Source organism: Eschrichtius robustus, chromosome 1 (genome assembly GCF_028021215.1).
Source record: "Eschrichtius robustus isolate mEscRob2 chromosome 1, mEscRob2.pri, whole genome shotgun sequence".
NCBI lineage: Eukaryota > Metazoa > Chordata > Mammalia > Artiodactyla > Eschrichtiidae > Eschrichtius > Eschrichtius robustus.
Window position 1 is genome coordinate 117,118,928 of NC_090824.1, and position 27,438 is coordinate 117,146,365.

Genomic DNA, 27,438 nt, shown 5'->3' on the forward strand with positions numbered 1-27,438 from the left:
GTGACATGTACAAAAACAGAGCAGGATAACAAGGCAGTAGGTGACAATCTGGTTGGGGCCATGAGGGGGATTGACTGCTATTTTATATAAGGTGATCAGTAAAGTCCTTTTGGACAACGTGACATTTGAACTGTCTTAAAGGATGGGAGAGGGAGCCATGCAGATGTATGGAAGACTAGCGTTCCAGGCAGAGGGAACAGCAAATACTCCTGAGGCAGGAACACACTTGACCGCTCCAGGGAGGCCAGTATGCCCGCAGAGGAGTGAGTGGGGTGAACGGTGTGGTAGGAAATAAGGTAAGAGTGTCCATCTCCCCACATATTCCCTCCTCATCCAATCGAGTACTACACCACTGCCAATGCCTCTCGCACCCATCTCTCAGCCCCAGTGTTAGTGCACGCCCTTACCATCCTTGCTTTGCTCACCTGAGGACAGCTAGTACAACATTTCCTGCACTGTAGATGCTACATAAACGTTCGACGATAACGTATTTGAATTATCTTCTCCAGAATACGTTGTCTTGGCTGGTCCCTCATCACGTACCTAATGGAATTTGTGTCTCTGAATGTGGTTTCCTGTAGCATTATGACTTCTGGTTGAAACTTTATTGCGATGGGAAGTGAAGTTATGTTCACATCCAAACTTGACAGGTTAAACCACTGTTTTATTATAAGCTTAATTGGCACAAAGTTCACTGAAGATACACTTCACTTTTACAGAAGCCTGTCAATAGGAAAATACATTGACGCACAAAAAAGTTTATATTGGTACTTCGATATAAATTTAAACAAATGATTTCCAGAGAGAATACAGGTTATTTACGTCAATAATTAAAGGTGGCTCTTGCGTGTGCCAATATCGTGTATATATTTAATTGTGTGTTATGTTTAAGGCCGATGGAATCTGCAGCTAACTTCTCAGTTGGTTCCTAAATAGGCTGGAACATACTGATATTGTCTTCTTTTTAACTATACAAATGAATCATAGAAAATGTTCCCTGATACGTAGCTATAAAATTATTATTTACTCCACTTAAGTCTTATGGCAACTTTAGAAGGCACTGCCTGTGATAATGACCCTGCCCTTGAAATGTCTGGATCTTTTTCTCACCAGGATACACAATTCAAACGCATAGGACTCAATGACGCCTTAGTATTTAAAAAGGTCCTCATTTCAAGGATAGAAATATATAAGATCTTAGTAAACACAGCTAAGTTTCTTAAGGGGATGGTGGGAGGGCAGTGGCAAAAAAAAACAGAGCAGATGCTCAACAAAAAGCCGTTTGAAAATTATCATAAAAGTAATTACTTTCCATCATAGCTGTATTTTTCTAATTACTGTTATGCCAAACATTTGCCACCGCAAAATACATTTATTTTTATTCTTTATTTAAATTATAATGAGTGGTGTTTCTTCCTAAATAGCCATTAAGCTCTTTGGAAATTTTAATCTACTTTACTTAAACTACTTTAATAAGTAAGAATTTTCCCCTTTGATTTTTATAAGCAACTGCCGTGAAGCATATTTTGAAACCACCTCTAAATTTGGTAAAAAGACACTTTGGCAATGTGGAAGAGTACATGACCTTGGAGAGACCCAGCAAGTACGGTAAATGCCCATGATCTCAAGGATAACTACAGGCTACAGAACACTCCGTTTTTCTTATACCGAGCTAGAGTACAAATGTAACTGCTTAAACACAAACATCCATCTTCCACCAAATAGTAAACAGATATTTTATGTAATTATAAGCTAACTCCTTCAATTCCACCAATGTAAAAATAAAATAAGTTGCAAAGATCAACAATATAGAGACTGAGGGTGAAAACAAGATGAGTTGCTCACAAGCTAATTGAAACTGCAGCCTGAGGATGCCAGACCAACATTATAAATATGAAGAAAGAGAAGCTAAATGTTTACTTATCACAAATAACTTCAGCATAAGCACCAGCTATGTTCAGATGGGGCCAGCACATAGGCCAAGTATAAATGCACAGATCACAGTGAACTAAAGCCATAAAAATCTAGTTCCCTGACCCTTCAATCAACCCTTCCGAGCAATGGGAATCCAGCAGGGAGCCAGAAGTCCCCCTTCGGCTGCTTATACAACATTAAGCCACCCCAGGCCTCACCCCCAAGCCCTTTCCCACCAGCAACAGTCACAGTGAGCATATAATTTCTCGATCCAGTTTATCCAAGGTCTACAGATATGGCCAATAGTTTGCCCTATTTCATTTTAAAGAGAATGCTTACATAAATTAATACTCAAAGACATTGAACCATCATTTGTGTATATTCTTATTTAACATTCAAATGGTTTAGATGGCATTTTAGAAGGTCCCCTATGGTGCAAGTAGGGTCTTTAAATTTGGGTTAAACACTGATATTACGTCTAAGATCTTGAATGTGAGACTCCAGGCCTATCTATGTTAAGGCAGGTGACAGTATCTTCAGTCATCCTACATAATAAATGCACTGTTCTGTGGCTACAAAATCCTGAATACTTGAATGATCTACTGCCATGGGCTAAGGTTTTATAAGGCACTTTTGGCTATGTGAAATATTTCCCCTAACTCTCAGGCTGAATCTTAAAGAAATATTTACAAAGCTGCAGAAAAGTAAGTTTAAAACTGGATGCTTTACTGATAGGTCTAACCGGGACGGTGAGAAGCAGTTTGTACACAATGCCCGTTAATTTCTCCCTGTGCCGTGTATCACCGTAGAGCAGGTCACAGACGTGGGCCACCTGAATTACTGTGCAGCTCGCAGGACTCTTCAACAGCCACATGACCCCTTTTCCTTCTCTTCATTCAACTGATCTGCAGAGGTGTGACCGTTGGATCGCACCACGCCTTCGGGAATCCAGGACTTGTCCACACACCGTTCCATTCGCTTCATTATCAGGTCCAGGAGCATCTCGATCGCTTGGTTTATGTTTGTCCCATTGGCAGCGCTAGTTTCAAAGTAGGGGATTCTGGAAGACAGTGACAACTCGGGTAACAACATGAGGAGGGAAAGGACAGTGACCTTTGCTCTTGATAATTCAACTTAGAAAATCGGAAGAATACAAATATACAAGACAACAAAAGCATTTTGCCACACAGGCCACGTTAAAAAGTGAAAAATAAAATAATTGACAATGCATTCCTAACAGATGTAAAACTTCCGGAAGTGTTTACTCCCATTTCACAGACGATTAAACTGCAGCTCAGAAAGATAAAGTAACGTGCCCAATTTCATAATGTTAGAAAGTAGCAGAGCCAGGATTTGAATCCCCAGCTGTTTGATTCTAGTGTAACCAACTTAAACCATAGGCTCCACTGGTTCCAAATATGCATACTTGCATGAGGATTTCCAAAACAGAAAACTCTGTTTCACTTGCTACATACGGAGGAAAAAAAAACAAAGACAAAAAACAAGCTGATATAAGAGAGACATCAGAGGTCCCTGGCTGTATCTGTCAAAGGCTTTGCCACTTGTCAGCTCCAGTGTGTATTCCTGGACCACACACTTGAAGACATTCTGAATTCCACAGCACTTCAGAGTTCCTCAGGTATTATCAATCTTAAGTATGTTTGTTTTGTTATCCCAGGGCCTGAGGTTAGGTGTAATTTTTTAGTAACTCACAAAGCATCATTTCAAAACTGTAAGGCTGCTTTTCACATATTCTTAAGACATCAGGCTTGTCATGGTGGTCACCTTTCATACTTAGAGTCCGTCTTTGCAAGGGGATTAATCAATCACCTGCCAAGTTCTTCCTCCTTCTAAATAAAGGCATGAAAATAGTGATAAAATTGTATTTTCTTCAAACCGTTGATTTCATTCCCACCACTTAGTAAGCAAAAATGCTCTTAGATGTAAAATCTACAAAAGAAAGTTGTTTTAGCACCTCTGGGAGTCCTGCAATTGAATTCAGTAAAATATTCCTTACATTTATAGAGACTTTAACATCCGACTCTATTACAATACTCTTCCTGAAGAATGTCTCTGTTTTCCTGTCTTCTCATAGCATGTTAACACTACATCAATGACTCTGATTACAACTTTGGTTATTCTTTCATTATTTCCTGGCTTCGAGCAGCTTCCACAGGAGAGCTTTTACAGATTTGTTTTAACGTTCTTACTACTTTTACAGATCTTTTCACAACTGTTCTGTTTCCTGTGTCACCAAGAAGCACATTAGGGGCACGTGTGTAGGGATGGAAGGCTGTCTGCCCATTATGATTTCCTCAAGATGTTGCCTTATTATCTGCTCGCTTCCTATGGGAGCTAACAGGCCTTGCAACTGGACTCTACAATCCTCTCCTGTTTGAGTATAGCTCTTAAAAGCCGGTTGAGGAACCATCACTTCATTTGAGGATTTATCTACCTATCTGTGAGTTCTGAAGGACATGGTTGGTCCACTGATTCTACCATGACCATGTTCATAGCCCTTCATATGCTGACTCTAAAATATCTTAATCAGAGAAGGGTCCACTGGGCAAATTACATCATCTCAGTGGTTTTTAAACCTCTTGCCTGGATACCTCTTTGGTTACTGTCAGTCTTTTTTCCCTACATCTTCATCTGGCGCCTTAGCCACAAAATGAAGGTAATACATCTTTCCCATCCCCTTGGTCACATGCAGTACTTCTTTACCAAGTATGAAGAAGACATTCTTTGTGGGGACTGAATAAATACTTATTTATCAAGTACCTATGTTATTGAGCTAAGTCCTGGGGACACTTTGTAATGCTGCCATTTTTACATGAGCTGAATTTTCGATTAAGAATTCTCAAAATTTAAATACTTAGATTTTCTCCATCGTGCTCTTTCTCAATTATACCCATGAAGAATCATTTAATATCTGCAGAACATTTCTTATACTTAAGGAGAAGGCTTGATCATTCTATCACCATTCAGAAAGCTATTGTTTAATGGAAAAGCAACTGAAAAACTCATCTCTCCCTCGAGAATAATGGGCTGAAATTGGAAATACAAAAATAAAAAAGTAGTTGAGCAGTAAACTTCCTCATAAATACTAGTCATAATAGTGTACATCTTACTTTAAAAATTTCCTCAAAGTCAATTAAAAATATCTTTCCAGCTATAGCGTCCTCAGCCTCAATGGATTCCTCAACAGGGTCTCCATTAAGCTATTTCTACTTTCCATAGTTTCTTCCATCTTAGCTCCTGGTAATTACCTCACAATAATTTTTAAGGCATAAATGAGAAAACACAGTTGAAAATACTTTTTAAAAAATGATAAAACCTATGCATGGAAGTTACAGTTTGGAGAATGGTTAAGAGCCATAACCTCTGGAGCCAGCCTGCCGGGATTCAAATCCTAGTACGACTCCTTACCGACTGTGTAGCCCTGGCAAGCTATTAACATCTGTTCCTCAGTTGCCTTATCCATAAAACTAGATCATATCAGTATCTTCCTATTAAGGATTAAATGAGTTAACATTTAAAGCACTTAGAAATGCGTCATTTTTGACAAATGTGTCATTGATAAACATTTCTTATTTCCAACACAGTAAAGGGTTAGGTTACAAAAGTTTGTTTTTAATTTTGTTGTTTAAAACTCAGGACACATAGAAACAATGTCACTGAATCATGGAAAATCATAGCTCCAAGAGACCTCAGCAAGATTATAAACATTAAATTTCCAGACTAGCCCATAAGCATTGATTTAATCCACAATGTAGCTGATATACAGTCCTGCCCTAAATTCTGGTAAATTGAACCATGCTTCCCTACGTCAGAGATGGCTCACTCAGATCTGTCCTAGCCAAAATATTTCATGCTTCAAAGCATGTCTCCCTCCAGTCCTTGTCAAACCATAGGAGCTTCCTTACTGCCCCCAAGTGATCATCACTAAATGCTGAGAGAAAATGGATCTTACTTTACTGATCAATACTGAAGTATAAATGACTGGTGCCTCTAGCAGAACTATGAGTTATTCTCTACTTACTAACTTCAGCAAATATTTAATTGGTAGAATTTCAGGGTATATGAGTGGAGGTGTACATTTTTAAGTCACTCATATTAAAAGAGGTACAGTATTAATAAGATGTAGTTTAGAGTCCTAATTCAAATTCTAGTAACAAACTAAAAATTAAAAATATATTTCCTGGCCATTTGCGAATCTTCAGGTGATGTGACCAGGAGTCAAGTTAACAACCTTAAAATCTTTGGACTAATTATTCAGAGTCTTCTGAGCAATTGGGGCAACATGGTTTTTGTTTCTATAGGAATAAATGAATGCTAGAGATCACTCCTCTCTACTCTCAGTTCTTTGAGCTGCCAGACGAAAAGCAAACTAGATGAGACGCACAGCAAAGACCCTGAATTAAGACTTCTGTTCCAGCATAAAATGATGCCCCAGACACAGAAATGTGCCGTGTGCTCACATTCGAAAATTGGGCTGCTCGGCTTGTCCTAAGGGCACAGGAAGTCTAGTGGATTGAGTCAGTCATATTTTTATGTCCATATCTTCCTGATGTTCACTTTTAGAAGGCATTCGGGCTACTTTATCTGAACAGTTCTCCGTATCTGTAAAGAGGTGTAACAGTGCTTCATGGGGTCTTGATAAGGAGGCAATAAGATAATACACGTAAAGGGCTTAACACAAGCCTAGCATCCGGCAAGTGCTCAATCAGTGTTCATCTAATGGGGTTCTCTTCTTCTCTAAAAATAATATTCTGCTTTTCCTAAAACTTTCTAGGCAAAAATTTAGTAATCTTAGCTTAAATTCAAGAGGATCAATTGTCCCCCTTTTAAGCATAGAGACAGGTGTATTGTTCCTTCTCGCCACATGGTGGTGCTAGAGCAGCATGACTAGGGAGCAGTACCGCCAAACATTTGAAAAAATCCTGTGCAGCTAATTGATATCAATCTGTAAACGAGCACTTAATGACCTTTTGGAACACATGCAGAACACAAATTTTGATGTGCTTTTAATAAATAGATAAATGACAAATTTTTAAGTTAAAACAAATGAGCAAAACGAAAATTAGGGTGGGCATTATCATTTGCAGCTTTTCACCGAGACACCTATATCCAGCTCATGTCATAGGTTAGGACCCACATTTTTAGATGTTTTCGTTTCCATGACTTATTTCTACAACACTAGAAGATCTTAGATCCCAGGAATGAAAGCAAGTGTATTTGGTGATTCTGTCCAATGGTTCTAGATATTTGGCTCACGTGTGGATCCAGAAATTATGAAGGTATTTTTCACTAAAGTAAGAAGCGAGTCTCACTACTTTTCATGGCCTGTTGGCTGGTAAACGAACAAGCGTTTACAGGAAAGAGTGAGTGTATAAACTGTTTCAGCCTGGGAGATAGTGCCCAAATGAAATTCAGGTCCTCTACTGAGTTCTTTGGGGCTCTGGAAATCAGCCTTGTTTGTTTAGTTGCAGCTTACGCGTGTGGTTTTAAAATGTGCCCGATGATACGGCATTAATTTATTTCTTAAATAAGGGTCGGAGGTCAACAAGTTTTCAAAGAATAAAAAACTATTAGAGATCAAGCTATTCATACATTTCATCTAGTTCAGACTAGATAAGACACCGACAGCAGTATGCTGAGCTAAGCCACTTGAAATCCCAGAAATGGTCTGTACTCATATTATTGTTGTAAATCAATGTTTTTAACACATCCTTCATTCAAGAAACCCTTGAGCACCCTTCTCATCACTAGCCAGCAGTCTCCAGTGGGGGAAAAAGTTGTCTTATATTTGCTGCCCCTAAGAATAGATCTTAAAAGCTCTCATCACAAGAAAAAAAAATTGTAACTACATGGGACTTTCCTGGTGGTCCAGTGGTTAAGACTCTGCACTTCCACTGCAGTGGCCACAGGTTCCGCCCCTGGTCTGGGAACTAAGGTCCCACACGCTGCTAGGCGTGGCCAGAAAAAAAAAAAGGAAAAAAAATTGTAACTACATGTGGTGATGGACGTTAACTAAACTTACTGTGGTGATCATATCACAATATATACATAAATCAAATCATTAACTTGTATTCCTAAAACTAATACAATGTTATATATCAATTATATCTCATTTGTTAAAAATTTGCTGACTCTTTCTTTGCACAGCACATGTGAAATACATACTTTCAATTATCATACTTTCATCATATTCATAATGTTCTCTATTTCCCTCGACCCTGAATCAAAAACAAAGGCTTATATTGACAAACTATCTTCTGTGAATAAAGAAGAGGGTAGAAGGATGCTTAGACGCAACCATTTTCACTCACGATAAAGTCCTTTCCCACCCAGTTGTGGCTGGTGCTCCTTTGGTACCAATCCCAGTGTCCCTGCCCAGTCTGTTATCAAAGCTTATGTCATTAACTGTGCAAGAGAAAAAATCCTCCTGGATTTAGCATGGATTTTCCGATGTTAAGTCATTGAGCACATTTCCCTTCTCCAAGCGTGGCACAAGTAGACACCTGCTTCATATTCTGTGCATAATGATTTTGTCCAGCTCTGCTGTCAAGGAAAGTATCTGGCAGCATGCACAGCTCATAGTAACTTGACATCTACACAGGTGGTTCTCAAAGTGTTATCCTCAATCACTAACAGCAGCAGCATCTAGGAATCAGCTAGAAATGTAAAATGTGGGGCTTCATCCCAGACCTACTAAATGAGAAACTCAGTGGCACAGCGTTCAGGTGAAGCTGGAGCACACTAAAGTCTGAGATCCATCAGTATCATCTACGATGAATGTTGTCAATGTTGCATTCTGCTTTCTCTTTTAATACATTTGTCACGGACTTTGTAGCTATTTTTGAAAGTATTTCAGCAACAGTGTGAACTATAATAGTTTTGACTGGCAGAGGTACAAATCTGAATAACCCTCTGTTTTGCTCTCTTCTCCGAGTTCATTGACAATATTGTTCAATATTACATACTGGAAAGCATTATTTTGTAGTTGTTCTAAAAAACTTGACTGGTTTATGGGGCACATCGCTTTGTTGTGTTAGGAAGTGACCTAAGAGCTTCACATTACAATTTAACCAAGTTTTATAGCAAAAAAAAAAAAAAAAAAAAAGGGAATTAGGGGTGAAGGGATTCTTAGTCTACTAAAAATAATTTTTTGAATATTCATCATCATGCATCCAATTCACCCTTTCTATTTTGGGCTGCTGCATGAAGCCCTCATTCTCAGATTTACTTGTCCCAGCAGACACAGATTTATGTTCCATATTTGCACTGTAACATGTTTTTATTAGGTTTGCAAAGTTTTTCTGAGACATAGTCTTTCACTCTCCAAATGCATGTATATTTCAGAGAACCACTTGCAAACCAATGACCCATTTTTATGAACTGAGGAGAGAAGGCAACACGATAGTAACAAAAAAATGCAAATTTATCAGACAACATACAAATGATATGAAGATATGCCATAAACTACTGTTTTCTGACTGTGAGCACATCGATGGACTAACCAACATAGTCCTCTAGTGCATGTGCAACCAATGAAAATATTACGATTATTAAAAATGAAAAAAAGATTTCTGTGAAAATAATCATTAAACATATGTCAAATTTGTGAAATGCACGTGAACCAAATTTCCCCGTTACACTTTCCTCTGAAACTCAGCCTACAGAACTCTATTGTATGCTTCCTAAATCCTAAGGGAAGTCCGTTTCCATCCCTTTCCATTCTTCAATCATTTCAATTATCTTATCTGCTAATCTCTCCTCTCCTTATTTTAACTCAGTTCAGAAACTTTACATTGAGTCCCTCTTATGAAATACTCCCCAGATCTTCCAACCTGGGCACAGAGGGAAGACAATCCCTGTTATCCCCAGATACCCCATATAGTCAGAAAGCAATGCCAGGCTCTTTCATACCAGGCAGGAGATGGAATCCTAAGAACCTGCCCAGAGGAAACAAGCCAAGGGCTGAAGAAGGCCAGAGGGGTAAGAAATCAATCCAGACTCCCCCACAAGGCTTGAGAATGTGCTTGTTTGATCCAGCTAACTCCCCTAGCTGCCTTTTTTTTTTTTTTTGGTATTTGCGAACACACTTCTCAAAAGCATGGTCCACAGTTTCCGTTGCTTCATCACTTACTTCCTCCTCACGCCCTTGCAACACAGCGCCCAGCTTCAACACTTCAGAAGCCTCCGTGGTATTTGATCCCTCCCTCTTTCCTTTCACTCCTTTACACAAGTGCCTCTCACGAGAGGAGGGGGCATATCAGGTGATCAGAATCGCCTGCAGGGCTCTGTCAGCCCCCATTTCAGAATCACCTCCATCAGAGGTTCTCAACCTCCGCTCACAAAAATCACATGGAGAGCTTTTAAAAGATACCAGTGCCCGGCCCCCACTCCCTACCTGTGGTGGCTTTGCAATCTGTCAGCTTGGCTGGATTGAACAACACTTCCCAGAATTCCCTTCCCAGTCAGGGTGGACCACGGAGAGATGCAGCGGGGGGGATGCAGAGGGCGGAAGTGAAGGAGCAGCCCTTCTGCTCATACATCGACGCTTCTCTGCTGGCTCACCTCGTTGGCACAGACCAGTGCCCAGACCTGCCCCCTTTCCACCTTCCCCTAGATCCCCCTTCAGCTTCTCCACCTCCTGGGCCAGGTATGTGTGTTTAGCTCTGTGGCAAAGGGTCTTGGCTTCCGTAGGACACCCACACCGTCCAGGTCAGAAGCAGTAAGAACTGATACAAGTTTCAGTCCATCATTACGGGTCCCAGCTGGTTCTGGCTCTCCGCCACTTCAAATCCATCTTCCCCTCTGACCGCCTGCCCTGTGGGCTCCAGCGTCAGGCACAAAGCAACACTTTACAGAGGCCGCCCAACAGCTCTCCACTCCACCCCACCTGTCATCCCCAGGCTGACCTGGGAAAGTACTCATAACAGCCCTCCATGTTTGAAGGCTTTCAGCAACTTCCTGTGTCCCAGGAGATCAAGTCCACTCTTCTTACCTGGTATTCAAAGCTCTCCAAACTCTGGCTCCTTCCCACCGGGCCAACCTATCCTTCCACTCCCCCCCCACCCCATCCCCCCGGTGTGAACACCATCATTGAGTGCTTTCCCAACTCAATCAGCCCAAGGAAGAACAAAGCAGGGGTCACACAACGAAAAGGGAAAGGGCCTCCTCCGGCCTCCTCGGACCTGCCTAACAACAGAGGCCGCCGGCCTGGTAACGCCCCCTACACACAGCCTACCACCCCACACCACCCCACCTCTCCCTCCCTCTCTCTCTCTCTCTCTCCCCTTCCTTCTCTACCCCACTTGCTGCCTCCCACTTATATTAAGGGTAATTAATACATACACATTTGCATTCTCATTATATTAGAGGCAGAAAGAAAGTAAAGCGCAAATTGTTTTGTAGAGGTGCCCCAGACACTTTAATTAGCAGCGGCTGACCCCTTCTTTCATGTCCAGTTAATGCTGCTGCTACTACGAACCTATTCCCTGAGCTAAAGGAGGAAGACAGTATTTAGTTGATTCTCCAGCACAAAAACACAACTTAAACCAAAGCAGATCTTCACACTCCTCTCCCAGCACAGATATTCCAAAGCCAATAAGACCTTCTTGTCTGAGGGAGCTCTCTACAGCAGCCTAGGAACTGGCTTTGAAATTTCCTCACTGAATATAGAGAATTTCCTTATCCTGGGTGTCTCTTACCTGCATCTTGGAAAGGAGGCCTTACGTAGCTAGGGCATTTGACCTCAAAGCTGTCTTTCTTCAAACACCAAGAGATTGAGAAAAACGGTACTGAAGCGCTGAATGAGGGCCCTGGCCCACTGCTGTTGCTATGGTTCCCATATCATATAATATTAATATGCAAAGTAGGTATTTGACACCTCCCCCCAAGGGCTACATCTGAGTGTTTCAATTTTTTGCTTTTGCCCTTTTTGTTACCCATTCATATGCAAATGTTTGTATTGGAAACTTGCTCTGTAGATTCCTCCACAAAAATACTCACCCATACTTCTCTGCAAGTCCTCTGGCTTCTTCCTCTTTTACTACTCTTTGGTCTTCCAGATCACTCTTATTTCCACATAACACTATATCTGGGTTTTCACAATATGCATGCATTTGTAGCTGGCCTATTAATATAAGAAAATTTATTATAGGTAAGTAATGTAAGTCTATGATCAGTGGAGAATACATGCAAAAGTGCTTTGAAACTGTAAATGGATATACAGATATAAGGAACTGATATAATTCTTTCAAAGCACCAAGACCCTAAGCTATAAAACTAAATGGATGGGGCAGAGATGTAAAACTAATCCTGTCCTCATGCACATACCCCAGCTTATTTATATCGGAGAGGAATGGGAGAATTTGTTCTCTCTCCAAAAGTTATGTACACACACACACACACACACACACACACACACGCATACACATACAACATAGCTGTCTTTCTTATGAAGGCCATTTGAAGAAAAAAAAAACACTTGGAGGATTTACTAGTGCTTATGGCTAATCTTAAAGCTCTGTTTTTCATATATTTTCTCTCCATAGCAATGACATTTTAAAACAAATTGTCTTTCTATAAACTAACCTACTTCCAGCTGAAATGTTCTTCACATTTTTCTATTATCCTAAGGCAGAATCAATTTATCTAAAACAAACAAAATATAGGATCAAATGAAGATAGAAAACCCAGAATAAATAGTAAATGATTCTGTCACCAGAACCAAGAAGCAGGAGACTACAATTCTTACTCCATAGCTGCTATTTCTTTTCACCTGAAAACATGTAAATAGGCAGTAATTTTTAAAAGCAGTTAAATCAAGGGAACTTCAACTAAGCTAAAGAGCTTAATCTCCCAAAGAAGGAAAATAAAGCCTTATTTCTTCCTCATCACACTCCACAATGAAATGAAAGCAACCCAAACTTGCACAATAAGACATCCTCAAAAAATGTATGGCTTAATTTATTTTTTATCATGGTTAACCAGAAAAGTGTTGACATTTTAGTTCCTCATTATAAAGTCACGTTCGCTATATCTTATCATGAGAAAGTCAAGTCGGCAAGTATTTACTGAGCAATAAGGGAGGCCTGATACTTGGTGTAGAATTCAGGGCACTGACTTTTGCCCTCAAGGGACAGTTAGGGGAAACAAGACCTATACAGGCAAGACCAAACTGTGTACCATTTCCAACAACAGCCGCATCCTTTCTTTCCTCCAGGCTGTTAACACATGCTGTCCCCACACCCCTGAATACCCAAACACAACCTTCCTTCAGGGACGCCCAACCCTTCCTTTAAGACTTGCCTCTCAGTTACCTCTACTGTGAAACCTTTCTGGTCTCCAGAGAGACTCTGTGCTCTGTTAACAACATATCTGTTTAGTGTCATGGTTATGAGCATGAACTCAGGACCCACGGTGTCTAAGGTGGAATCCTGGCTCTGCCATTTCCCAGCTGTGTGGCCTTGAGGAAGTTATGTGGCCACCCTGTGCCTCAGTTTCCCCATCTGTAAATGGTGATAATGACGGTACTTACTTCATAGGGTTTAGGTGAGGATTAAATGAGCTAATTCAGCGACTCTTCAGGTAAGGTCCATGGACCAGCAGCCTAACCATCACCTGGGAACTTGTTAGAAATGCAGATTCTCAGGTACCACCCCAGATCTACTGAATCAGGAAGGCTGGGTTTGAGGCCTGGAATCTGTGTTTTAACAAGCCCTCTGGGGGATCTAGATGCATGCTTGCACTTGACAACCATTAAGTTAATATAATAAAGAATTTAGAGATGCTGTGTATTACCAGTAATAATGTTTAATAGTATTTATTTTGAGGAGTCTGGGAAGTACGATAATTGATAATTTTTCTTTTTCTTTTTTCCCAACTTTTCTACAAAATCTGTGAATTACTTACCGTGGGTTCGATCCCTGGCCCAGGAAAATCCCACATGCTGTGGACCAACTAAGCCTGTGTACCACAACTACTGAGCCTGCGCTCTAGAGTCCGTGAGCCACAACTACTGAGCCCACGTGCCACAACTACTGAGCCCATGCACTGCAACCACTGAAGCCCGTGTACTGGGGCCCACGTGCTGCAACTACTGAAGCCTGTGTGCCTAGAGCCTGTGCTCCGCAACAAGAGAAGCCACCGCAATGACAAGCCCGTGCACTGCAACGAAGAGTAGCCTCCGCTCACCGCAACTAGAGAAGGTAAATTAGGGGCGTCCCTGGTGGTCCAGTGGCTAAAGACTCTGCGCTCCCAATGCAAGGGGCCCGGGTTCGATCCCTGGTCAGGGAAAATAGATCCCACATGCCACAACGAAGAGTTCGCATGCTGCAACTAAAGATCCCACATGCCTCAACTAAGACCCGGCACAGCCAAATAAATAAATAAAATTTTTTTTTAAAGTAAATTGATTAATTCTTTTAAAAAATCTCACCAAGGCAAAAAGCACACACATAAATAACTACAACTAGAGGTGGTATGTGATAAGGACCCTGTAAGTAGTACAAAATGTAATAGGAGTTAAGAGGAGAGAAAAAATTTAATCCAACAAAGTTATCACAGAAAATTTCATGGAGGCCATATTTTGCTATATTTTAAAGAATAAGTGAAACTCAACTTTTTAAGGAAATGGGACTGGGTGTGGGGAGGGCTTTTCAGACAGAGGGAATAACAGGAATAAAAATATAAAGGCAAAAATGTTAAAAATATACCTGCTGGGCTCTTTGTCCTATTTATGTGAGGCTACAGAAGAAAAGTTTAGAAATATAGGCTGCTTTAGAGTTTTCCTACAAAACACGCTGCCTGTGGGCATGACTGGCTTGTCCTCCAAGCTCCAGAAAGACAGGTGAGTGATACAAAACTATCTGATTCCTCTCAGATTTCAAATTCAGGCCCAGAGGACACAGCGCTCTATTCAGTCTCCTAAACTCAGCAGGGATCACCTTGGGACTCTTACCCCTTGCCCAAGAGGGCATGGACAGATCTTGGGTCAAGGGAGAAGGGACTGCAATGCAGCTCTGGAGAAGCAAAGGGAGGGGGCAGACCTGCTTCCTCCCCCTGGGCCTTCAGCACCCAGGACTCAGCTACCTGCTCAATGCAACACTGCCTCTGTTCTTCTATCACCATTGGTGTGTATATATATATATTTTTTTTTTTTTAATTTGACCAAAAAGAAAGAAGAAATGAATGATCCCTCTAATACTCAAAATACTAACAGGAAGAGGAAAAATAAAATGTATAGATAATTAACAAATTTTTATTCCTAATTAAGATTTGATATTACCACCTCTGACACTGAACCTTATACCTTTTTTTAAAAAACGGGGCTGGAGGGAGAAGAAAACTTTCCATTGAAGATGCGAAATCTCCAATATGCGTGTTTTCTTTACCTAACTGGGCAAAAAGAATTCTTTTACACTATAAGGAAAACACAAAATAATACATACATACACATGATTTCACATGATTTTGTTCTTCATCTAACTAGCCATAAAGCCCAAATGGACAAGATTTATCTTGTCCAGAGTTTCAGTTTCTGCCAGTGAAAAACAGGTGGGTTGATACTCTTTCGATGCTAAGATTCTATGAGCCCGTCTCTAACAACAATCCTTATAAAGTGCTTGACTTAAGAAAGCCCCAGAATTTGTTCCGATGATGCAAAGGAGAGAATGATGAGCAAGGAATGAGGATAAGAGATTAGAAATAGCCACCACCATTCAGTTGTAAGGGTGTGTGACTCAGGCAGGCATTTAACGAAGTGAAGCCCAGTAAGCATGACTAAATTGGGGAACCTATATTTAAAGTATTAAATAGCTCTTCAACTCTTAGTGATCAACTTAGTTGAGAAAGAACATAAAGGGCCACTGAATCAAGGAAAAAAAAAGGCCACTGAATCAAAAGCCAAAAGCTCCGCGTCATTGTACAAGTCTGTTACTCTGTAAGGCTCAGCGTCTTCATCCTAAAATTAGGACACACCACCTCCCTGCATCTGCTCACAGGGGGCACGTGGGGATCAGACACAAACTATGTGAAAATGTTTTGAAAACCACAAGGTACTAATAAATTACTTATTTAAAAACTCATTTTTTTTTAATTTTTAAAATTTATTTATTTATTTTTGGCTGTGTTGGGTCTTCGTTGCTGCGCGTGGGCTTTCTCTAGTTGCGGCGAGTGGGGGCCGCTCTTCGTTGTAGTGCGCAGTCTTCTCATTGCGGTGGCTTCTTTTGTTGTGGAACACGGGCTCTAGGCTCACGGGCTTCAGTAGTTGTGGCACGTGGGCTCAGTAGTTGTGGCGCAAGGGCTTAGTTGCTCCGCGGCATGTGGGATCTTCCTGGACCAGGGCATGAACCTGTGTCCCCTGCATTGGCAGGCGGATTCTTAACCACTGCGCCACCAGGGAGGTCCCTCATTTTTTTAAATAAGGTTTTCTACTATAAAAACCACAGCCCATTACCCTTTCATAATACCAAAACTCCAAATTTTTAAGTAGTGGGTGTTTCAAAATTAGTGTTTTCACTTTAAAGATTTGGATGTTAAGAATTTAACATCATAGCCCTCTCAATAGATTCTCTAAGGTAACACTAATACAACCAACAGAGGAAAATGTACATTTGCAACGCAAGAAAATGCTACATTTGGTCAAGTAGCAGGATTTTAAATGGCTACTATAACCAATCATGTAAGAGATTAGGCTGTCTCCAAAGAGCCAAAATGCAGGTTCATTATATATTGTGCTGGGGACCACTCTGGCCAATGCAGTTCTAGAGGTTTCTATGACGAGATCCTCTTGGTAAATGCTCTGGCCCTAAAAGTAGAAAGGGGGCCTCTAAATACAGAAGAGACATGGAGCCAGGGGTAGGGTCCATTAAGTTTTCAAAAGGGTCAATGTAATAAATGTTTTAAACCCTGAGATGGTAAAATACCTGATAGCACTTCTCTAGGCTTCTACTGCCTCATCTATAAAATGCAGCTAAGAGTCCCCTTTGTGGAAAAGACTGATGAAGAGATTACACAGAAAGCACCCCTTGTATCTAGAGTGCAGGATGCACTCAACAAATGAAAGTTAGCATGACTAGGGAAAGCAGAGTATTTCAGTTATCTTCACCCCTAAACTAAGAGCCTTGCTCCTTTAAACAGCATCTTAAACAGCACTAGGAGCTCTTACAAAACAACTTACAAAAGAAGTAAAATATAAAAGGGGTTTTATTGCAGGGAGTGGGAAGCAAGAGGCATGGAGACTATTAACACTTACTTATCCAGTTTCTGACACTGAGGAAACTTTGCTCATTTGTCAGATCAAAAAGCAGAAGAAACCCCATAGCATCTCTGAAGAATGCGGTTGTCAAGCTGCGGAACCTGGGAACATAAAGCAGATTGGTCACCTAAACCATGGCCCCACTCTTGAAATATAAAGCCACCAGCAGTGCCCTCAGCCTCTTACAACAGTTCATCAAAAACAAGTTAGATGTTTAATAACATGCCGCTGTTTCTAGTAACTTCACATTATATGTGCACATTATACATGCATAAATCTTATTTGTGCAAGATTTACTGAATTATGCTATTACATTAATAGATCATTTCAACAGTGTAAAATTATGTACATAATCAATGACATTGGATAGCATACAAAATACAGTAAATAGGTATCTAGAGCAAGAAAGAATATTTGAAAACAAATCTAGACTTTCTAAAATGCCAACAATTATCCAAAGTTAAACTTGCAATTTTCTTTTAAAATAAAGACCATCTGTGTAAACTTTTAAAAAATTTTAAATAAGTTAGATGATGATATTCCGAACACGTATAATACAGTTATTTATCTAACTGATAAAAGTTTATGTGTTAATAGGCCATGTGATTTAAAAACCCATCCCTTGACAGGGATGACAAGAACTAGCTCGTGATTCCTTAGTCGCAGCCAAGAATTTATTGTACAATTAAGAGTTAAATAGGCCAAAAGCAGTGGTGCTTGCTGTGTTTGTCTTCTTTGTCCTGTGAAAGCTTGACTTGATTTAACATCACAATGTGTTCCATGACCTATTAATTTTCAGTCTCTAAAGAAATCTCTTATCTCTGAGAACCATTTCTTTGGCTTTAAGGTGGGGATAGTATCCCCTCAGTCTCCCCTGAAAGGTACTCTCTCCACCAAGGATTTATCCTGCTCTCTCCCCTCTCCCTCCCTCTAGTAGCAGGTTTTCTCTTATTTTGCTTTTATGCAAAGCCTGCAACTGACAGGCATAAGCTCCAGGGAAGAAGATACTGGTACGAATCTGTCATCTAGTCCGCTCTTCTAAGTTTTCTCAAATATTTCTAATCCATGTTTTTACAAAAAGAGTACTTATCTTTTAGAGATACGTACCAAAATAGTTACGAATGAAATAATTTGCTATTTGGGATTTGTTTCAAAATAATTGGGCGGTGGGGGTGGTGAGAAGAGGTGAGGGATATACGTGAAGTAAGATGGGCCACAACTTGATGGCTGTTGAAACCAAGGAATTAGTACCAGAGTTCACCGTTCTCTCCTCTCTACTTCTGCATATACTCGGAGTTTCCCCATAATAAAAAGTTAAACAAAATCCTTCAAGGAAATTGTGAGAGATAACAGAGCTACAGCTAACTAAAAGCAACTTTAAACAGACTTGTGGTTGCCAAGAGGGGAGGGGGTGGGGGAGGGATGAATTGGGAGTTTGGGATTAGCAGATGCAAACTTTCATAAACAACAAGGTTCTATTATATAGCGCAGGGAACTATATTCAATATCCTGTGATAAACCATAATGGAAAAGAACATAAAAGAGAATGTGTATATTTGTATAACTGAATCACTTTACCATACAGCAGAAATTAACACAACATTGTAAATCAACTATACTGCAATTTTTAAAAAGTAACTGTATATGAAGATTTCATGTGACATTTTTGTCAAGCAACCTCTGACCATATAAATTAATTCCAATGAGATTTTCTACTAGGTTTCAACAATCAGGTAAGAATAATGCATGCAACTCTACAGCTTTCTTTGTGGTTGAGTAAAGAGCAAAAGCAAATGGAGAAAAGTATACAGGTCTAAAAAAAGGGTGGGAGAAAAAGAAAAAAGTCCAGAAGTAAAAGGGTCCATTTTGAAAAGGATTCATTTTTCCTTTGACCTTGTATGAAATAAAGCCACCATTATCACCTCAGACTGATACATTTCCTGCTAATTTGGCAGCATGTCTTATCCAGGTGCAAATCAACTAATCAGCTGGCCTTTTCCTACTCAGGTCACTGTGTGAAGAGCATAGTTGTTTTTCCCCTTTCCTCCAGTAAGGAGCATGTAACTGAAGATCTCATACCTCTCCTGCCCTGCTGTGTCCCATAACTGCAGGTGGATTCTCTGGCCTCTGCCAATGGCTCCATCTGGTCCATTGGCTCTGTACACCTAAAATGGAAAAATGAAAGAGAAAAAGAGAACTTCTGAGAGAACTTCTTCTCACTTTCCTATTCAGTACAACTCCCCTAAGCATCTAAACTTCTAAGGGAAATCCCATCTGGAATACAATCTTATTTGTATTTTATTCCAAATAATCGTCTTTGGGTAACACAATAATTTGTATTAAATGATGTATGCACATTATATATCTTTATAAATATATTACAAAATATGCAAGTAATACATAATTTGTATTAAAAAATAATAATCAGCTCACCTTTCCTCAAAGTCCCCTCAGGTCACTAGTTTCAGGAAATATCACCTTCTCCCCATCCTATCTTTAAAAAGTACTCTTAAAACAATTTTACAGGAAGGACCTCTGAAAATCTCTTCCTCCAACAAAGCAATAAAAACACTGGCAAAAATAGTCAAAATCAACTTTCTCCAAACCCTTAAAATTAACAAAAGCTGGCAACATTCCAAGGAGCACCTATTCAAGAAAAACAGCTGAATATCAGTAAAAATTATAAGTTTTGTGCTGTTTTAACTTGTCCTATTCCCATTCCCCCTCCCCAGCTCCACTGTAGCCTTGAAAACCAACAGATGCACAACTACAGTAGCTGTGAAAACCATCAGTGCAGCAACCACTGTAGGAAGGAGAGGCAGAACAGGTTTGGAGTTCCCCAAAAGTCTCATCCCCAGAGTAGTGTCTGAAATCTGCCTGTGAAGCTCCATTCCCAAGTCTTGTCTTTATTTTATCTGACTTAGCTTGCTCTATGAGAAAACCCTATCCTTAGACCATTTGTTGAAAGCAATCAGCAGCAATTATTTAACATCACAGCTACCAAAGGCAGCAAGACCAGTTGGACCTAACAAAAATCTAACCAAAAATCTTAAAGATAAGATATGAGATGTCCACAGAGAGATCTGAAAAGTTTCAAAATATTCCTTGGAACCTACTAGGCCAGGCTCATGTGCATGGTTGTACATATGTCCAGGAAAGACCTAAAAATGCCCTAATCTCTCACCTTTGGCTGACCTTGAGGCTCTTCTCAAGCAGAAGTGAAGGCTAAGGCAGAGTTGTAAACTGCCTGCAGGAGCATTAAGCAAACATCCCAGAACACACACACAGAGTCCTGCAGAGAAAGCTGAGGGATATACTGGCTCAAGAATTTAAGAAACTATCTGTCCACTCATTAGCTGACCACTAAGTTAACTAAGCAGAGACTTCAGTAGCTGCACGTAACAAGAAATACAGACTTCACAGAATTAGCCCAAGAACATCACGAAACAAACAGTGACAACAAAAATAAACGGGAAAAACAAGAAACCCTTGGGAACGGGGAGGAATCTGATTTCCAGAGTTGCTACATTCTATCAATTTAAATGTTCAGTTTTCAACAAAATTTATAAGACACACAAAGAAATAGGAACACACACACAGACAAAGCAACCAAAAGAAACCATTCCTAAGGAAGCCCAGATGTTGAACTTACAAGACTTTAAATCAGCTATTATAAATATGTTCAAAGAACTAAAGGAAATCATGTCTAAGGAATCAAAGGAAAGTATGAGAATAATGCCTCACTGAATAGAGAATGTCAATAAAGAGATAGATATTATAAAAAGTAGTAAACAGACATTCTGGAGTTAAAAATTATAACTGAAGTGCAATATTCACTAGAGGGTCTCAAGAGGAGACTTGAACTGGCAGAAGAAATAATCGCTGAATCTAAAGGTAGGTCAATTGAGATCATCTAGTCTAGGCACAAAAGAAAAAAAAAAAGAATGAATAAAAGTGAAGAGAGGGAACTCCCTGGTGGCACAGTGGTTGGGAATCCACCTGCCAGTGCAGGGGATGCGGGTTTGAGCCCTGGTCCAGGAGGATCTCACATGCCACGGAGCAGCTGGGCCTGCATGCCACAACTGCTGAGCCTGCACTCTGAAGCCTGCGAGCCACACTACTGAGCCTCTGCACCACAACTACTGAAGCCCATGAGCCTAGAGCCCGTGCTCCGCAGCAAGAGAAGCCACCGCAATGAGAAGCCGGCACACGGCAACGAAGAGTAGCCCCTGCTTGCTGCAACTAAAGAAAGCCTATGCGCAGCAACAAAGACCCAACACAGCCAAAAATAAATAAATAAATTTTTTTTAAAAAGTGAAGAGAGTCTTGGAGACCTATGGAACACCATGAAACATACCAATATATGCATACTAGCAATCCTGTAAAAAAATAAAAATAAAAAAAAGGAGAGATAGAAAGAGGCAGAAAAAATATTTGAGGAAATAATAGCCAAAAACTTTCCAAATCTGATGAAAAACATTCATCTGCACATTCGAGAAACTCAATAAACTCCAAGAAGGATAAACTTGCTGATATTGACTAGACATATCACCACCAAACTGTCAAAATCAAAAGACAGAGAGAATTTTAAAAGCAGCACGAGAAAAGTGATTCAGTACATGCAAGGGATCCCAATAAGACTAAGAGCTGATTTATCATCAAAAAAAATGAAGGCCAAAAGGCAGTAGGATGACAAAAAGTGTTGAAAGAAAAAAGACTGTCAACCAAGAATCCTATATCCAGCAAAGCTATCCTTTAAAATTAAAAGAGAAATTAAGACATCCTCAGAAAAACAAAAACAGAAAATTCATTGCTAGCAGAACTGCCCTGCAAGAAATAATAAAGACAGAGCTTCAGGCTGAGATGAAAGGACCCTAGCCAGTAATTCGAATCCATACAAAGAAATAAAGAGCACCAGTAAAGATAACTACGTGGGTCAATATAAAAGACAGTATAAATGGTTTTTTGCAACTCTTTTCTTCCATCTGATTAAAATACAATTGCATAAGTTAATAATCATAAACCTGTGTTGACGGGCACACAGTGTATAAAGATGCAATTTGTATGACAATAACAGTGCAAAGTAAGGGGTAGGAAATGGAGCCACATAAGAGCAGAGTATGGCATTGAAATTAAGTTGGTATTAATCCAAACTAGATTGTTAAAAATTAAGATGACAACTGTAATCCCTAGGGGAACTATTAAGAAAATAATTCAAAAAATATATAGTAAAAAATGAGAAGGGAATTTAAATAGTATACTGGAAAATATCTATGTAACACAGTTGCAAAGAAATAACAAAACAACAGAAAAAAGATAAGATACACAGAAAACAAGTAGCAAAATGGCAGATATAAATCCTACTTTATTAGTAATTATATTGAATGTAAATGTATTAAAGACTCCAAGTGAAAGGCAGGGGTTGGTAGAATGGATTTAAAAACATGATCCAACTATATGCTATCTACAAAAGACACACTTTAGATTCAAAAAGGTGTAAGGAAAAGGATGAAAAAAATATATACCATGCAAACAAGAACAAAGAGAGAGCTGGAGTGGCTACACTAATATGAGACAAAATAGACTTGAAGACAAAAAGAGCTACTAGAGACAAAGAAGGATATTTTATAACGATAAAAGGGCTGACTTATTAAGAATACATAGGGATAAAAAGAGAAATAAACAATTTGACAATAATATTTAGAGACTTCAATACTCTTTCAATAATGGATAAAACAAGCAGGCAGATGAACAAGGAAACAGAAGACCTGCAGAACACTGTAAGCCAACTAGACACAATAGACATCTACAGAAGATTTCACCCAACAACTGCAAAATACACATTCTTCGCAGGTACACATGAAACATTCTCGAGGACAGACCATATGTTAGGTCATCAAACAAGCCTCAATAAATTTAAAAAACTGAAGTCATACAAAGTATGTTCTCTAACCACAATGTGGTAAAATTAGAAATCATTAACAGAAAGAAATTTGGAAAATTCATGAATATGTGGAAATTAAACAATACAGTCTTAAATAACCAATGGGTCAAAGAAGAAACACAAGGGAAACTAGAAAATACTTTTAGATGAATGAAAAGCACAACTTACAAAACATACCAAGTGAACTTAAAGCAGTGCTCAGAGGGAAATTTTTAGCAGTAAACACCTATATTAAAAAATGAGAAAGATCTCAAATCAATAACTTAAACTTCAAACTCAAAAAACTAGAAAAATAAGAGTAAACTAAATCCAAAGCAAGCAGAAGGAAAGAAATAATAAAGATTAGAGTAGAAATAAGTGAACTTTTCTTTGAAAAAAAATCAAGAAAATTGATAAACCTTTAGTTAGACTAATCAAGGATAAACATAGAAGACTCAAATTCTTAAAATCAGAAATGAAAGAAAGGACAACACTACCAACCTTACATATGTAAAAAGATTATAAAGGAATAGTATGAACAACTGTATGCCAAAAAATTAGATAGCTTAGAAGAAATGGAGAAATTCCTAGACCCAAACAATTGAAACTAACTCAAGAAAAAATAGAAAATCTAAAGAAACATATAACCAATAAGACTGAATTCATAATAAAAATAACTTCCCACAAAGCAGAGGCCAGGCCCAAATGTCTTCACTGATGAATCTGATCAAATGTTTACAGAAAAATTAACACCAATCCTTCCCAAACTCTTCCAAAATATAGAAAAGAAGGAAATACTTACTTCCCACCTCATTTTAGGAGGCCTATATTATCCTGACACCAAAATCAAAGATACAAGGGGAAAAAAAAACTACAGACCAATGTCCACTCTGAATACAGACACCAAAATACTAGCAAGAAGAATCCAGAAAAATATATAAAGGATTATATACCATGACTGAGTAGAATTTATCACGATAACAAGAAGATTGGTTTAACATACAAAAATCAATCAATATTGATTTGTAATGAAATAGAACAGTTGTAGAATAAAGGACTAAAACCACGCGACCATTTCAATAGATGCAGAAAAAGCATTTGAAAAAGTCCAACACCTTTCATGATAAAAATGCTCAACAAATTAGGAATAGAAGGGAACATCCTTGACCTGAAGAACAGCATCTATGAAAACTGCACAGCTTATATTACACTTAATGGTGACTGAATGCTTTCTCCCTAAAAGACAAGACAAAGATGTTCTCTCTCAACACTTCTATTCAACATTTTACTGGAGGTTCTCATCAGGGCAATTAGGCAAGAAAAAGAAACAAAACATACTCAAGTTGGAAAGGAAGAAGTATAACAGAAGATGGGAATTCCGAACATCTATTTCCTATCTTGTATATAGGAAATCCTAAGGCATAAATACACACACAGATACATACACCCCCTACACACACATGTACAGGTTATATTAGAACTAATAAGCAAGTTCAGTAAGGTTCCAGTATACAAGCTCAACTTACAAAATAAATTGTATTTCTATACACTGGCAAGGAACAATTCAAAAATAAAATTAAGAAAACAATTTAATTTATAATAGCATAAAAAGATTAAGATACTTAAGAATAAATTTAATAAAAAAGTATAAAACATATTCTGAAAGCTACAAAATATTGTTGAAAGAAATTAAAGAAGATCTAAATAGGAAAACATTCCACGTTCACAAATCAGAAGACTCGATAGTGTTAAGATACCAATACTCACCAAATTATTCTACAGAGTCAATGCAAACCCTATCAGAATCTCAGCCAGTTTCTTTGTAGAAATTAACAAGCTGTCCCTAAGATTCATATGAAATTGCAAGGAACCCAAAACAATCGTGAAAAAAGACAAAGTGGGAGGACTCATGCTTCCGAATTTCAAAACTTACAACAGGGGCTTCTCTGGTGGCGCAGTGGTTGGGAGTCTGCCTGCCAATGCGGGGGACACGGGTTCGAGCCCTGGTCTGGGAGGATCCCACATGCCGCGGAGCAACTGGGCCCGTGAGCCACACCTACTGAGCCTGGGCATCTGGAGCCTGTGCTCCGCAACAAGAGAGGCCGCGATAGTGAGAGGCCCGTGCACCGCGATGAAGAGTGGCCCCCGCTCGCCGCAACTAGAGAAAGCCCTCGCACAGAAACGAAGACCCAACACAGCCAAAAATAAATAAATAAATAAATAAATAAATAAAATAAGGTACCGCTTACCTTAAAAAAAAAAAAAAACTTACAACAAAGCTACAGTAATCAAGATAGTGGCATAAGGATAGACATATAGATAAATGGAATAGAATTGAGAGTCCAAAAATAAACCTTTACCTTTATGGTCAACTGATTTTCAACAAGAGTGTCAAGAACATTCAACAGGGGAAAGAATAGTCTTTTCCACAAATGGTGCTGGGACAATTAGATATACACATGCAGAAGAATGAAGTTGGACCCCTATTCACCCTATACCCAAAAATTAACTCAAAATGGATCACAGATCTAAATGTAAAAGCTAAAACTATTTGCATATCATACATCTGATAAGAACATTTATCCAGAATAAACACACAAAAAAACCTCTTAAAACTTAACAACAAAAAAACAACCAATTTCAAAATAGGCAAAGGATCTGAACAGACATTTCTCCAAAGATGATAAACAAATGGCCGATAAGCATATGAAAAGGTGATTGTTCCACAATATTCATCATTAGGGAAATTTAAGTCAAACTTGCAATGAGGTACCACTTCACACCCACTAGAATGGCTACAATCAAATAGACAACAAGAAGAGTTGGTGAAGATATGGAGAAATTGGAACCCTCATACATGGTTGGTGAGGACGTAAAACTGGGCAGCATCTTCCGAAAAATGTGAAAGTCCCTCAAAGTTAAACAGAGAGTTATCATATAGCCGGTCAAATCCACTCCAAGCCTATATAAGTATACTGAAAACATAAGTTCACCCAAAAAATGTATATGAATATTAATAGAAGTATGGTTCATAACAGCTAAAAAGTGAAACAACCGAAATGTCCACCTCTGGATGAATGGACAAACAAAACGTGGTATACCAATACAATGGAATAGTATTTGATCATAAAAAGGAATGAAGTTCTGACACATGATACAACATTATGCACAAAACATTACACTAAGTAAAAGAAGCCAGACGCAAAAGGCCACATATTGTATGATTCCTTTACATGATAAATCCAAATGAGCAAATCCAGAGAGTAGATTAGTGGCTGGGGGAGGGAAAATGGAAAAATGCTAAAGGATATGAGGTTTCTTTTGGGGTGATGAAATGTTCTAAAATTTGGTAGTGGTGACAGTTGCACAACTGTGAATATACTAAAAACCCACTGAATTGTACATGTTAAATGGGTCAATTTTATATAAATTATATCTCAATAAAGTTATTTTTTAAAAACAAAGTTATAAAATGGGGATTAGTTAATAAATATAATCACAAGCATATAGGGGAGGGGCAAGATAGGGGTAGGGAATTAAGAGGTACAAACTACTATATATAAAATAAATAAGCTATAAGTATATATTGTACAACACAGGGAATATAGCCAATGTTTTATAATAACTATAAATGGAATATAACCTTTAAAAATTGTGAATCACTATATTGTACACCTGAAACTTATACAATATTGTACAGCAACTATACCTCAATTTAAAAATAATTTTTTAAAATGAAAAAAAAAGAAAAAAAAAAAAACAGACTCTCTGGTAGTGGAAGGCTTAGGGTGGATCAGAGGGAATGAATATTTCTGTCCTAGAAGCCAGAGACCATTCATTTTTCCTAGGTAGAATACTCTCCACTGCAGGGTTTTTGTCATTAATCTCCTGACTACTTGTTGACCTGCTTCATGGGAACAGCTGCTTTTTCAGTAAGAAATGTAGTTCCTGGACATACTAACCTCCTGCCTTCCTCCCTACCCCACAATAACTTGCCTTGCTGTCCTTTGAAAAATAAATTAAATAAAATTTTTAAAAAATATCCTCTTCCCTTATTCTGCAGAACCTTGCTGTTCCCTTGGTTACCTCCCAGATCCACATGCCCTACCGCCATTCCCATCCCTACTCCAACCTCACACTCCTGGTGGGATCAATGAGTTCTGCCACTTAGTGTTCCCTATGTGATAGCTGAGGCCTTAATTAAGAGAAAATCCATTAAAAATGATATCAAAAATTGAAGAAATAGCCCACAAAACAGGGGTATGAGGACTCTTTAATTTTAGATTCCAACCTTTGTCCTCCTAATTCCTACAAAGTAAACAAAACAGAC

At 38.9% G+C, this 27,438-nt stretch overlaps 1 protein-coding gene across 5 annotated transcripts in view; it reads right to left on the minus strand.

Annotated features, from left to right (window-relative positions):
• Window positions 1-643: 643 nt before the first annotated feature.
• Window positions 644-27,438, minus strand: part of RAB27A (RAB27A, member RAS oncogene family) — a 72,853-nt gene continuing 46,058 nt past the window's right edge. For all 5 annotated transcript variants that reach the window (XM_068551834.1, XM_068551810.1, XM_068551819.1 and 2 more), the window contains 4 exons: window positions 19,265-19,350; window positions 17,183-17,286; window positions 11,935-12,058; window positions 644-2,974 (listed from right to left, as the gene is read on the minus strand). In XM_068551834.1, coding sequence (XP_068407935.1) covers window positions 2,776-2,974; window positions 11,935-12,058; window positions 17,183-17,286; window positions 19,265-19,350 — 513 coding nt within the window. In that variant the 3' untranslated portion in view covers window positions 644-2,775. The remainder of the gene's footprint in view (window positions 2,975-11,934; window positions 12,059-17,182; window positions 17,287-19,264; window positions 19,351-27,438) is intronic.